This window comes from Bombina bombina, chromosome 9 (genome assembly GCF_027579735.1).
Source record: "Bombina bombina isolate aBomBom1 chromosome 9, aBomBom1.pri, whole genome shotgun sequence".
Taxonomy (NCBI): domain Eukaryota; kingdom Metazoa; phylum Chordata; class Amphibia; order Anura; family Bombinatoridae; genus Bombina; species Bombina bombina.
The window spans coordinates 200,117,447-200,132,271 of NC_069507.1; the positions used below are offsets into that span (position 1 = coordinate 200,117,447).

The window sequence follows — 14,825 nt, forward strand, 5'->3', positions numbered from 1 at the left end:
ATAGGGTCAACACCTTGTTTGCTGCAGTTGTTTTGAATGGTCAAGAAGATAATGATTTAAAAAAAAAAAAAGCATATGGGGAGGGAGGAGGAACCTGCAATAGAGAGGGTTCAATGGTATATTATTATATGTCAAAATTAGTGTTTATATGTATTGCATGTGCAACAAAACTCTATTGGAGTTAACTTGTATATTACTTCTACTGTCCCTTTAATATCTATTTTGAGATGCTATCGTTATTGTAAATAAGTAACAAACATGCAGTTGTAGTTTTTCACTCCCCTCAGCGAGGCTGGAGTGCAATTCAATAGCATGTCAGAACCTGCACAGATAATTGCTTGTGAGAGCTCATGCACATCTCTTCCTAATTGACCACAAAAAAAAAAGAGCAACACTAAGGAAGCCTTTAAACGAGCTTGCCTCTGCACTACATAATAATGCAAATTTAGCTAACAAAATTACAGTTTTTATAAGCATTTAAAACATTTTTAACTACATATAAATGTTGTCTTACCATCCATTTATCACTTTTCTTTACTACATATCCACAAAGCGAGGCAAAGATGTAGCCGTGCTTACTATATGTCCCAAAACCAGGGGAGCAATCCTCAAGGCTGCACTACCTCTCACCATACAAATATTTAAAAACAACATTTTTATAAACAAAAATATCTGCTCAAATAATATTTTTCCCAATCCTCTCACACCAATGAACCCCACATATGATTGAGTCAATATTTATTTGCAAGCAGGCACCAATAAATGTGTAATTATGCCAAACTATATACAGGTGGCCCTCGTTTTACAACGTTTCAATTTACATCAGTTTCAGAATAACAACTTTTTTCCAGTCATGTGACTGCTATTGAAAAGCATTGAGAAGCTGTGGCATTTATTAAAATGAGCCCGTAGGCGGAGCTGTCTGCGTGTGTTGCAGCAAAGCCAAGCAAGCTGAAATTAATCAGTTGTTAACCAGTGCTGAGCTATCGAGCAGATTTCAAAGGAACAAGAATCTTCCTGTCTATATATCAGTCTCCAGATTGGAATGCATAGAAATAACTGTTTACAGAAAAATGCAAGTGAAGTCTGTGTTGTGATTATTTTATTAGTTTATAAATGCTGTTTAGCAAATGTTTTGTGTGTCAGTTAACTTAGTTTAATATATATTCTGTGTTGTGTGATATTTTATTAGGTTTTATAATGCTGTTTAGCATTTAAAGTCTTCTTCCGATGCTTAATAGACATAATTTATTAGGTGTTACTTATGACAATTTTGAAGGGGCCTGGAACCTATCTCCCTCACTTGCCTTTGACTTACATTATAAACTAGGTTTCAATTTACAACGGTTTCGATTTACAACCATTCCTTCTGGAAACCTAACCCCGGCGTAAACTGAGGGCGACCTGTAATCTATAACAGAGGCAAAGTAACATGTACTAATAATGAATTACTGTTGTTTAAATGTATGTGTATATATTACACTAGTACAGACCAAAAGAGATATTTTTTAAACCATACTACAACCCGTGAAAACGATGTGTTTTGGTTTCTAAATCGAGAAGAAATGTGTCGAAAACCTCATAGGCAAAATTTTGTATAATTTATTCTATGGGATCAACGGTCAGGTGATAACTATTTTTTTTTTTTACAAATGTTAATAGTACATAATAAATCCCATTATACAGACTTGCATTAATCAATTTAACGTATGTTCATTACACGACCACTGTTCAACAACCTTCCCACATCACAACCATGCTGAAGCACAGCTACTGATCACTTACCGGGAACACAGCACCTCACAGGAGCCATAATACCCACGTGATCACATGCACACTACTACACGTCTTGATTGGCTAAACGTGATTACTCGAAATGAACACACTGGATCGCAGCAAAATGACGTAAACACTAACTCAGATGGAAGACGTTGAAGCCATAGTTGCCATCTTTGTTGTGTGAAAAGCTTATCGACATCTGATACAATTCTCCTATATTTTAACATATTTTTGAAACATTTTCATATAACATTACCTATGTAAAAGAACCATAAAGGGTGAAAATTCTGCATCTGTTGGAACACACGGTATTAAATAATTTCTTTACTGGCGAAAAAAAAACGTTAATACCTGGCTTTTGTGTGTATTACTGGCATAAATAGTTAAATCAATGCTCTATGTGTTAAAGGGACAGTATACTCCAGAAGGTTTATTGTTTAAAAAGATAGATACTCCCATTATTCCCCATTCCCCAGTTTTGCATAACCAACACAGTTATATTAATATACATTTTACCTCTGTGATTACCTTGTATCTAAGCCTCTGCAGACTGCCCCTTTATTTCAGTTCTTTTGATAGACTTGCATTTTAGCCAATCAGTGCTGACTTATAAATAACTCCACAGGAGTGAGCACAATCATATCTATATGTCACACATGAACTAGCGCTATCTAGCGTTGAAAAATTGTCAAAATACACTGATAAGAGGCGGCATTCAAGGGCTATGAATTAGCATATGAGCCTACCTAGGTTTAACTTTCAACAAAGAATACTAAAAGAACAAAGTAAATTTGATGGTTAAAGTAAATTGGAATGTTGTTTTAAATTGCATGCCCTATCTGAATCATGAAAGTTTAAAGGGACAGTCTAGGCCAAAATAAACTTTCATGATTCAGATAGAGCATGTCATTTTAAACAATTTTTCCAATTTACTGTATATCACCAATTTTTGCTTTGTTCTCTTGGTATTCTTAGTTGAAAGCTTAACCTAGGAGGTTCATATGCTAATTTCTTAGAGCCTTGAAGCCCAGCCTCTTTCAGATTGCATTTTAACAGTTTTTTTCACCGCTAGAGGGTGTTAGTTCACATATTTTCATATAGATAACACTGTGCTCGTGCACGTGAAGTAATCGGGGGAGCAGGCACTGATTGGCTAGACTGCAGAGTCTGTCAAAAGAACTGAAAAAAGGGGCAGTTTGAGGAGGCTTAGATACAAGAAAATCACAGAGGTTAAAAGTAGTATTATTATACCTGTGTTGGTTATGCAAAACTGGGAAATGGGTAATAAAGGGGATTATCTATCTTTTAAAACATACAAAATCTGGTGTAGACTGTCCCTTTACATTGACTAAGACTGTCCCTTTAATGAACCAAGGAGACTAAAAAAAAAAATAACTCCCTTATTTGTAGCCAGAAGCCAAGATGGTAAAATTGTCAGCTTGTGTGTTTTTATTGGCAGCCATTTAGGGTTAGATCATGATGATCTATGTTACACCAACCACAAGGGATAAAATCACTGCTTTGAGTGTATTATCAGCCAGCAATTAAAATCATTGCTTTATTTCTGGAAGCCAAGGGAATAACATTACTCAGATATGAATAATATACATAGTTGGGCCTAAGGTGGAGTTTAAGGATAAGAGGATGGATACTATTGCATGTACCCAGCTACCAACCTCTCTTGGTAACTTGCTGATCTCCAGTATTTTGTGAAAGAGAGCTGGCAACTTCAGTTCCAAAATGTACCACATTATGTAGGATTGTCATGTATTGGGAGCCATTTCCCACTGTCCCTCCTGACGCTTTCTTATTTTTATGTTTCTCTAATAGACAAAGATGACCACCCAAACCTCACCAATAAATACCCAAACCCTACCACTGACAAATCCAGCCCTGTCCACAGAACTACCAGGCCTCACCCCAGGTTGCCAGTTGCATCATGGTCCATAAAACCCTGCGCCAACCAACACTCTACATTAAAGGACTACTCAATGGAGTAGAATTGCATAATTAACAAGTGCATAATAAAAAGACAATGATTTAACACCTACTCTGAATTTCAAATAAGCAGTAGATATTTTTTTTTCTGGCCAATTCATTTTTTAATCCCATTTTCCGCCCCCCTGTATCATGTGACAGACATCAGCCAATCCCAGACTAGTATACGTATACCCTGTGAGCTTGTGCATGCTCAGTGGGATCTTGTTCCCCAGAAAGTGTGTATATAAAAAAACTGTGTAAAATTTGATCATGGAAGTAAATTGAAAAGTGTCTTAAAAATGCTGCTCTATCTGAATTATAAAAGTTTATTTTGACTTAAAGGGACAGTGAAGTCATAATGAGACATTCATGATTTAGACAGAACATACAATTTCTTTCATGTAATTAGCAAGAGTCCATGAGCTAGTGACGTATGGGATATACATTCCTACCAGGAGGGGCAAAGTTTCCCAAACCTAAAAATGCCTATAAATACACCCCTCACCACACCCACAAATCAGTTTTACAAACTTTGCCTCCCATGGAGGTGGTGAAGTAAGTTTGTGATAGATTCTACGTTGATATGCGCTTCGCAGCAGGCTGGAGCCCGGTTTTCCTCTCAGAGTGCAGTGAATGTCAGAGGGATGTGAAGAGAGTATTGCCTATTTGAATTCAATGGTCTCCTTCTACGGGATCTATTTAATAGGTTCTCTGTTATCGGTCGTAGAGATTCATCTCTTACCTCCCTTTTCAGATCGACGATATACTCTTATGTACCATTACCTCTACTGATTCTCGTTTCAGTACTGGTTTGGCTTTCTACTACATGTAGATGAGTGTCCTGAGGTAAGTAAGCCTTATTTTTTGTGACACTCTAAGCTATGGTTGGGCACTTTTATATAAAGTTCTAAATATATGTGTTTAAACATTTATTTGCCTTGATTCAGGATGTTCAATATTCCTTATTTCAGACAGTCAGTTTCATTATTGGGATAATGCATATGAATTAAAACATTTTTTCTTACCTTAAAAATTGACTTTTTTCCCTGTGGGCTGTTAGGCTCGCGGGGGCTGAAAATGCTTCATTTTATTGCGTCATTCTTGGCGCAGACTTTTTTGGCGCAAAAATTTTCTTTGTCATTTCCGGCGTCATACTTGTCGCCGGAAGTTGCGTCAAGTTTTTGACGTTTTTCGCGCCAAAAAAGTCGGCGTCACCGGATGTGGCGTCATTTTTTGGCCAAATAATGTGGGCGTCTTTTTTGGCGCTAAAAAATATGGGCGTCATTTTTGTCTCCACATTATTTAAGTCTAGTTGTTTATTTGCTTCTGGTTGCTAGAAGCTTGTTCATTGGCATTTTTTTCCCATTCCTGAAACTGTCATTTAAGGAATTTGATAAATTTTGCTTTATATGTTGTTTTTTTCTATTACATATTGCAAGATGTCTCAGATTGACCCTGAATCAGAAGCTACTTCTGGAAAATCGCTGCCTGATGCTGGATCTACCAAAGTTAAGTGTATTTGCTGTAAACTTGTGGTAACTGTCCCCCCGGCTGTTGTTTGTGATGAATGTCATGATAAACTTGCTAATGCAGATAATATTTCCTTTAGTAGTGTTCCATTACCTGTTGCTGTTCAGTCAACATCTAATACTCAAGGTGTTCCTGTTAATATAAGAGATTTTGTTTCTAAATCTATTAGGAAGGCCATGTCTGTTATTCCCCCTTCCAGTAAACGTAAAAAGTCTTTTAAAACTTCTCATTTTCCAGATGAATTTTTAAATGAACATCATCATTCTGATTCTGTTTCTGATGATGATTTGTCTGGTTCAGAGGATTCTGTTTCAGAGATTGACACTGATAAATCTTCATATTTATTTAAAATGGAATTTATTTGTTCTTTACTTAAAGAAGTCTTAATTACATTAGAAATAGAGGAATCTGGTCCTCTTGATTCTAAATCTAAACGTTTAAATACGGTTTTTAAACCTCCTGTAGTTATTCCGGAGGTTTTTCCCGTCCCTGATGCTATTTCTGAAGTAATTTCCAGGGAATGGAATAATCTGGGTAATTCATTTACTCCTTCTAAACGGTTTAAGAAACTATATCCTGTGCCATCTGATAGATTAGAGTTTTGGGACAAAATCCCTAAGGTTGATGGGGCTATCTCTACTCTTGCTAAACGTACTACTATTCCTACGGCAGATAGTACTTCCTTTAAGGATCCTTTAGATAGGAAAATTGAATCCTTTCTAAGAAAAGTTTATTTATGTTCAGGTAATCTTCTTAGGCCTGCTATATCTTTGGCGGATGTTGCTGCAGCTTCAACTTTCTGGTTGGAGGCTTTAGCACAACAAGTAACAGATCATAATACTCATAGCATTGTTAATCTTCTTCAACATGCTAATAACTTTATTTGTGATGCCATCTTTGACATCATTAGGGTTGATGTCAGGTATATGTCTTTAGCTATTTTAGCTAGAAGAGCTTTATGGCTTAAAACTTGGAATGCTGATATGTCTTCTAAGTCAACTTTGCTTTCCCTTTCTTTCCAAGGTAATAAATTGTTTGGTTCACAGTTGGATTCTATTATTTCAACTGTTACTGGGGGGAAAGGAACTTTTTTACCACAGGATAAAAAATCCAAAGGTAAATATAGGGCTGCTAATCGTTTTCGTTCCTTTCGTCACAGTAAGGAACAAAAGCCTGATCCTTCCCCTACAGGAACGGTATCAGTTTGGAAACCATCTCCAGTCTGGAATAAATCCAAGCCTTTTAGAAAGCCAAAGTCAGCTCCCAAGTCCACATGAAGGTGCGGCCCTCATTCCAGCGCAGCTGGTAGGGGGCAGATTACGATTTTTCAAAGAAATTTGGATCAATTCAATTCACAGTCTTTGGTTTCAGAACATTGTTTCTCAAGGGTACAGAATAGGTTTCAAGATAAGGCCTCCTGCAAGAAGATTTTTTCTTTCTCGCGTTTCAATAAATCCAGTGAAGGCTCAAGCGTTTCTGAAATGTGTTTCAGATCTAGAGTTGGCTGGAGTAATTGTGCCTGTTCCAGTTCTGGAACAAGGTCTGGGGTTCTACTCAAATCTATTCATTGTACCAAAGAAGGAGAATTCCTTCAGACCAGTACTGGATTTAAAGATATTGAATCGTTATGTAAGAATACCAACATTCAAAATGGTAACTATAAGGACTATTCTGCCTTTTGTTCAGCAAGGGCATTATATGTCCACAATAGATTTACAGGATGCATATCTGCATATTCCGATTCATCCAGATCACTTTCAGTTTCTGAGATTCTCTTTTCTAGAAAAGCATTACCAGTTTGTGGCTCTGCCGTTTGGCCTAGCAACAGCTCCAAGGATTTTTTCAAAGGTTCTCGGTGCCCTACTATCTGTAATCAGAGAACAGGGTATTGTGGTATTTCCTTATTTGGACGATATCTTGGTACTTGCTCAGTCTTTACATTTAGCAGAATCTCATACGAATCGACTTGTATCGTTTCTTCAAGAACATGGTTGGAGGATCAATTTACCAAAGAGTTTGTTGATTCCTCAGACAAGGGTAACCTTTTTAGGTTTCCAGATAGATTCAGTGTCCATGACTCTGTCGTTAACGGACAAAAGACGTCTGAAATTTGTTTCAGCTTGTCGAAACCTTCAGTCTCAATCATTCCCTTCGGTAGCCTTATGCATGGAAATTCTAGGTCTTATGACTGCTGCATCGGACGCGATCCCCTTTGCTCATTTTCACATGCGACCTCTTCAGCTCTGTATGCTGAACCAGTGGTGCAGGGATTATACAAAGATATCTCAATTAATATCTTTAAAACCGAATGTACGACACACTCTGACGTGGTGGACAGACCACCATCGTTTAGTTCAGGGGGCTTCTTTTTTTCCTCCAACCTGGACTGTGATCTCAACAGATGCAAGTCTGACAGGTTGGGGAGCTGTATGGGGGTCTCTGACAGCACAGGGGGTTTGGGAATCTCAGGAGGCGAGATTACCAATTAACATTTTGGAACTCCGTGCGATTTTCAGAGCTCTTCAGTCGTGGCCTCTTCTAAAGAGAGAGTCGTTCATTTGTTTTCAGACGGACAATGTCACAACCGTGGCATATGTCAATCATCAAGGAGGGACTCACAGTCCTCTGGCTATGAAAGAAGTATCTCGAATACTTGTATGGGCGGAATCCAGCTCCTGTCTAATTTCTGCGGTTCACATCCCAGGTATAGACAATTGGGAAGCGGATTATCTCAGTCGCCAAACATTACATCCGGGCGAATGGTCTCTTCACCCAGAAGTATTTCTTCAGATTGTTCAATTCTGGGGACTTCCAGAAATAGATCTGATGGCTTCTCATCTAAACAAGAAGCTTCCCAGGTATCTGTCCAGATCCAGGGATCCTCAGGAGGAAGCAGTGGATGCATTATCTCTTCCTTGGAAGTATCATCCTGCCTATATCTTTCTGCCTCTAGTTCTTCTTCCAAGAGTGATTTCCAAGATTCTAAAAGAGCGTTCGTTTGTTCTGCTGGTAGCTCCAGCATGGCCTCACAGGTTTTGGTATGCGGATCTTGTTCAGATGGCTACTTGCCAACCATGGACTCTTCCGTTAAGACCAGACCTTCTATCGCAAGGTCCTTTTTTCCATCAGGATCTCAGATCCTTAAATTTGAAGGTATGGAGATTGAACGCTTGATTCTCAGTCATAGAGGTTTCTCTGACTCTGTAATTAATACTATGTTATAGGCTCGTAAAACTGTATCTAGGAAGATATATTATCGAGTCTGGAAGACTTACATCTCTTGGTGTTCTTCTCATCATTTTTCCGGGCATTCTTTTAGAATTCCTAGAATTTTACAATTTCGTCAGGATGGTCTGGATAAAGGTTTGTCTGCAAGTTATTTGAAAGGACAAATTTCTGCTCTTTCTGTGTTGTTTCACAGAAAGATTGCTAATCTTCCTGATATTCATTGTTTTGTTCAGGCTTTGGTTCGTATCAAATCTGTCATTAAGTCAATCTCTCCTCCTTGGAGTTTGAATTTGGTTCTGGGGGCTTTACAAGCTCCTCCGTTTGAACCTATGCATTCTCTGGACATTAAAATACTTTCTTGGAAAGTACTGTTGCTTTTGGCCATCTCTTCTGCTAGAAGAGTTTCAGAGTTATCTGCTCTTTCTTGTGAATCTCCTTTTCTGATTTTTCATCAGGATAAGGCGGTGTTGCGAACTTCATTTAAATTTTTACCTAAAGTTGTGAATTCCAACAACATTAGTAGAGAAATTGTGGTTCCTTCATTATGTCCTAATCCTAAGAATTCTAAGGAAAGATCGTTGCATTCTTTGGATGTAGTTAGAGCTTTGAAATATTATGTTGAAGCTACTAAAGGTTTCCGAAAGACTTCTAGTCTATTTGTTATCTTTTTCCGGGTTCAGGAAAGGTCAGAAGGCTTCTGACATTTCCTTGGGCATCTTGGTTAAAGTCTCTGATTCAGTTTGAATAAAGGTGGTGTATATCCTGCGCAAAGAACAGATGGGGGAAGGGGGGTGGGGGATGCCTCTAGCTCTCCTCGATGGGACCCTAGGCGTGCCCAATGTGTAAAAGATATATACAAGGTAGAGGTGAGCGCCAAAAAAGAAGGCTGAGGGTAGGGTGGGGGAACCTAAAATAGGCTAAAATTAGCTGATAAAATGTAGAGTTAAATGTAGAGTTAAAAATTACAAATTTAGCTCTTCCTTGTCTTTCATATCGCCGATCGTTGCGCCCCCTCCTGGCTCTGACTGGATCCCTGCGCCTGCAACGCAACTTAGTCTTACAGTTACCCGCGCTGGAGAAGCAAGCAGAGGCAGAGAAGTTGCTGAGGCAGGGAAGTCGTCCTGCGGTGGAAGAGGGATCGGAGTGCACAAGGGTTACTAGTGTGACCGGAAGGCACTGTCACTGATAATCCTCTGCTCTAAAAGATTTACTGGGTACTGGCTGCATACTTACTCTACTCCCTTCTTCTCTTGTTTCCTGCATGCTCAAAGACACGGCCAGAGCACTGAGGAGATATCAGGTATTGATGTAACTGGAGTGAATAAGGGAACCTTCTTCCTGAGCACAGACATTGGAGCCTGTTATCAGTATGAACTCATATGTGTTAGGATTTTTTCTTTTTGCATATTCTTATTTTTTCTAAACATTGTATCAACACTGAACCACCGATTGATTGATTTGCACTGACATCACCAACATCACTTTGGATTTCAAACTGACACTATTTTTTTATCCTATTTTATCCTTTTTCACTTTTTTTCATTTTTTATAACATTTTTTGGAGGGATTTTTTCATCTTTTTATCATCATTTTTTCATCACATAGAGTGAATACACATTTTTTCTACCACTTTTTTCCAAATTGTTGTAATTGGACACTGATCACCACCCAAATCTTGCCACTTATTGGGATTACAATTAACCCTACACCATCTACCGGGAGCTTCTTACACTTACCCGGACTCAACCAAGGTGTTAATCATTAAATAGATACTCAGCATAAAAGGCTATATCATCAGCCACTGAATTTATCAGTATCTACAATTGTTTTTTATTATTGTATTGTATTGCATTTTTACCCAACACTGTAATTTGCTACCAGTTGTAACATGGATCCATGAACAACTATCAGTGTACATTGTTTTTTTTTTATTATTATAATTACTGTATGGAATAAATAAATTTGTAATTTTTAACTCTACATTTTAACTCTACATTTTATCAGCTAATTTTAGCCTATTTTAGCGTTCCCCACCCTACCCTCAGCTTCTTTTTGGCGCTCACCTCTACCTTGTATAAAGTCTTTTGATTCATCATGCTTATGTTGAGTCGGGTAGATCTCCGCCTCAAAGGATTACAGCTCATTCGACTAGGTCAGTCTCTACTTCCTGGGCATTTAAGAATGAAGCTTCGGTTGATCAGATTTGCAAAGCAGCAACTTGGTCTTCTTTGCATACTTTTACTAAATTCTACCATTTTGATGTGTTTTTCTTCTTCTGAAGCAGTTTTGGTAGAAAAGTACTTCAGGCAGCTGTTTCAGTTTGATTCTTCTGCTTATAATTTCAGTTTTTTTCATTATAAGATTTATACTTTGTTTGGGTGTGGGATTATTTTTCAGCGGAATTGCTGTCTTTATTTTATCCCTCCCTCTCTAGTGACTCTTGCGTGGAAGATCCACATCGTGGGTAGTCATTATCCCATACGTCACTAGCTCATGGACTCTTGCTAATTACATGAAAGAAAACATAATTTATGTAAGGAACTTACCTGATAAATTAATTTATTTCATATTAGCAAGAATCCATGAGGCCCACCCTTTTTGTGGTGGTTATGATTTTTTTGTATGAAGCACAATTATTCCAATTCCTTATTTTTTATGCTTTCGCACTTTTTTCTTATCACCCCACTCTTGGCTATTCGTTAAACTGATTTGTGGGTGTGGTGAGGGGTGGTATTTATAGGCATTTTGAGGTTTGGGAAACTTTGCCCCTCCTGGTAGGAATGTATATCCCATACGTCACTAGCTCATGGACCTCTTGCTAATATAAAGAAATGAATTTATCAGGGTAAGTTCTTACATAAATTATGTTTTTAAACAACTTTCCAATTTACCTCTATTATTTATTTTGCTTCCTTCTCTTGTTATCCCTTTCCTGAAAGGTTTAACTAGGTAAGCTTAGAGCAGCAATAACCTAGGTTCTAGCTGCTGATTGGTAGCTGCATATATACACCAATTGTCATTGGCTCACCATGTGTTCAGTTAGAATCCAGTAGTACATTAATACTCCTTCAACAAATAATATCCAGAGAATGAAGCAAATTTGATAATAGAAGTAAACTGGGAAAGTTGTTTGAAATTGTAGGTTCTACCTAAATCATGAAAGAAAATGTTTAGGTTTCATGTCCCTTTAAGTGTCCATTAAGTTTCCTAGCGGGATTCCCAAAATGCTGAGATGAACCTTTAGTGAAAAGTGGAACTTGTGAGTAAAAGAAATACGGACCATTGCAACAGTAGAATTGCATGTTCAACAAGTTCACAATAAAAAGACAATGCAATATCACTTAGTCTGAATTTTAAATGAGCAGATTGTTTTCTGAAAATGTTCAAAATTTACTTTAATTTGTGATTGGCTGACAGCAATCAGCCATCACAAAATGCTTATACATATATACTGTGATGGAGATGGTGCCTCAGAAAATGTGCATATAAAAAGACTGAGAACTTTTACTTAAAGGGACAGTATACACCAATTTTCATATACCTGCATGTAATAGACACTACTATAAAGAAAAATATGCACAGATACTGATAAAAAAAATCCAGTATAAAACAGTTTAAAAAACGTACTTAGAAGCTTCCAGTTTTAGCTCTGTTTAAAAGGTAACTGGAACACCCACTGAAAGTGGGAAATAACAGGACCCCCCCCCTCCCCCTTGCATATGAAAAGACTCTTTACACAAACAGGAGCAAGCTGGAGTAGGTATAACGTCAGTATTCTCCTAAAACGTTGGGGCTTGGTTAGGAGTCTGAAAATCAGAGCAATGTTATTTTAAAAATAAGCAAAACTATACATTTAAAAAAAAAAAAAAAAAAAATACTTTATGGGCTATATAAATAGATCATCTACAAAACATGTATGCAAAGAAAAAACGAGTGTATAATGTCCCTTTATGAGGTCCTTTATGTTGTTCTCCACATGACATTCAGTGAAACAGCAAGGGGTGGGCATGGATTTGTTTTTTGTAAAAGGCTTTGCAAATTGTGTTATGGTGCAAAAACAGACCTTAAAGTGAAGGTAAACGTTGATGAATGAACGCCCGTTTTAAAAAAAATACTATTAAAAACAGGGGCACTTTCATTAATCAAAGTTTAGAAAGCAGCCGTTTTGATTAAAAACTTACCTTTGTTCTTCTCACAGGCCAGAGCAGCTTCCCCCACCCGGGATTCTCTTCACCACGTCATCAATGATTAATTCGGCTTCCAACAGCATGGCCTCAGGCAATGACTCCCTGGGGGGGAAGCCGTGGTTGGAGGAAGCCGTATTAGTCATTGATGACGTGTAAAGAGAGGATCTCTGGGTGGGGGAAGCTGCTCTGGCTGTGAGAAGAACAAAGGTAAGTTTTTAATCAAAACTGCTGCTTTCTAAACTTTGATGAATGAAAGTGCCCCTGTTTTTAATAGTATTTTTATAAAAACGGCTTTCATTCATCATAGTTTACCTTCACTTTAAAGGGACATGAAACCCAAAAATTATCTTTCAAGATTAAGACAGAACATGTGATTTTAAAAAACTTTTCAATTTGCTTCTATTATCTAAATTGCTTAATTCTCTTAATATCCTTTGTTGAAAAGCATATTTAGGTAGGCTCAGGTGCAGTAATGCATTATTGGGAGCTAGATGCTGATTGGTGACTGCACAAAGCTGCTTTTTCATTGGTTCACAAGATGTCTTCAGATAGTACCAAGTAGTACATAGCTGCTCATTATAAAAATAAAAAAAAATACCAAGTGAATGAAACAAATGGGATAAAATAAGTAAATTAGAATAATGACAAATAAGAAAAATACAAATGTTGGGTTTCATGTCCCTTTAAGGGAGATAGTGAGACAATTTTGTCTATAGCAGGATATTTCTAGTAATATTAGTGAATATATATTTATATATATTTATTTATAAAAGTCCACACATTGCACACTCACAATATTTCGTAACAGCTACCAGGGTACAGGCAATAATTTCCATGTAGTAGCAAATGTTTTGTGGTTTGGTCTGAAGGGGAAACTCACAAAATGTCATGCTGTAAATAAACCACCATGTTTTGAAAATTAAGTGAGTGCAGACATTTTGTTTGCTAACACACACATATATATATATATATATATATATATATATATATATATATATATTATATATATATATATATATATATATATATATATATATATATATATAAAACAAAGCCAAGAAAGCGCACTCCAAAGGAATTCCATCCATAAATGTTCACTTTATTATGAACGTTTTCGGATCGATCCGTCCTCAGACATAAAGTGTACAAAGTAACTTACCCACCACCGATCAAAAAACTCCACAGGAAAAGAGCCAAGACAAGGCGAGGGGGGTATAAAGAAAAAAAACACACTAATTTGGCAAAATTGACGTGCGAAAAAAAAGTGGTGAGCCTAAGCGACTATCCACTGAATGATTTGGAAACTCCGATACTTAAAGGAACAGTTTACTCAAAAAGTTATTACATTTTAAACTAAAGTGCTTGAAAAGTTAACTATATTAGTACTTATCTATCAATACACATCATTATAGATTTTTGTAAATATATTTTTGAATGCTCCGTTTTTGAATGACATAACCTATACCCCTTACAAACTTCACTGGATGTGGGGCCAGTCCGGTCTGCACATAGCGCACGCATGCTCCACCCCTTGTGGTGACATCACTGCAAGTATTACAGGAAACAGCTGCAAAACAAATCCGTAAATCAGCTATGAAGAGGGATACTTTTATAGAAATCACACGCAACAGTACTACGATCAGTGAATGGAAGGAAAAAAAATACTCTCTGTTCAACATGGACCAGAGCAAAGAGTACTTTTTTTCCCTTCCATTCACTGATCGTAGTACTGTTGCGTGTGAGTTCTGCAAAAGTATCCCTTTTTATAGCTGATTCACGGATTCGGTTTGCAGCCGTTTCCTGTAATACTGTATAATAAGACAGGTTGAGCATTGCTCATATTCTAAGTAGAAAAATAAACTAAAGAGTTACATGAAGATTGTGAATGCCTGTTAGTCATTTGTAGCGTGATTTGCATATAATTGAATACCTGAAGGTGATTGGCCATGGGGCGGGTGAATAGAGATTGCTAACACAGCCCTTTTATCAGGGCGTTCCAGTGTTGTTGAACTGAACAACAATTAATACAAAAAAAAGGTAAAAAAATATATTGAGTTATTACAATACTTATGCTTTCTCATCTAGTTTACTTTTTAATACTGCGTCACAGCTGCTAATCAT

General features: G+C 37.2%; 1 protein-coding gene across 1 annotated transcript in view; it reads right to left on the reverse strand.

Annotated features, from left to right (window-relative positions):
• EXOSC1 (exosome component 1) overlaps positions 1–14,825 on the reverse strand; it is a 70,928-nt gene that overhangs the window by 54,981 nt on the left and 1,122 nt on the right. The window contains exon 2 of the mRNA XM_053692974.1: positions 515–619. Coding sequence (XP_053548949.1) covers positions 515–619 — 105 coding nt within the window. The remainder of the gene's footprint in view (positions 1–514; positions 620–14,825) is intronic.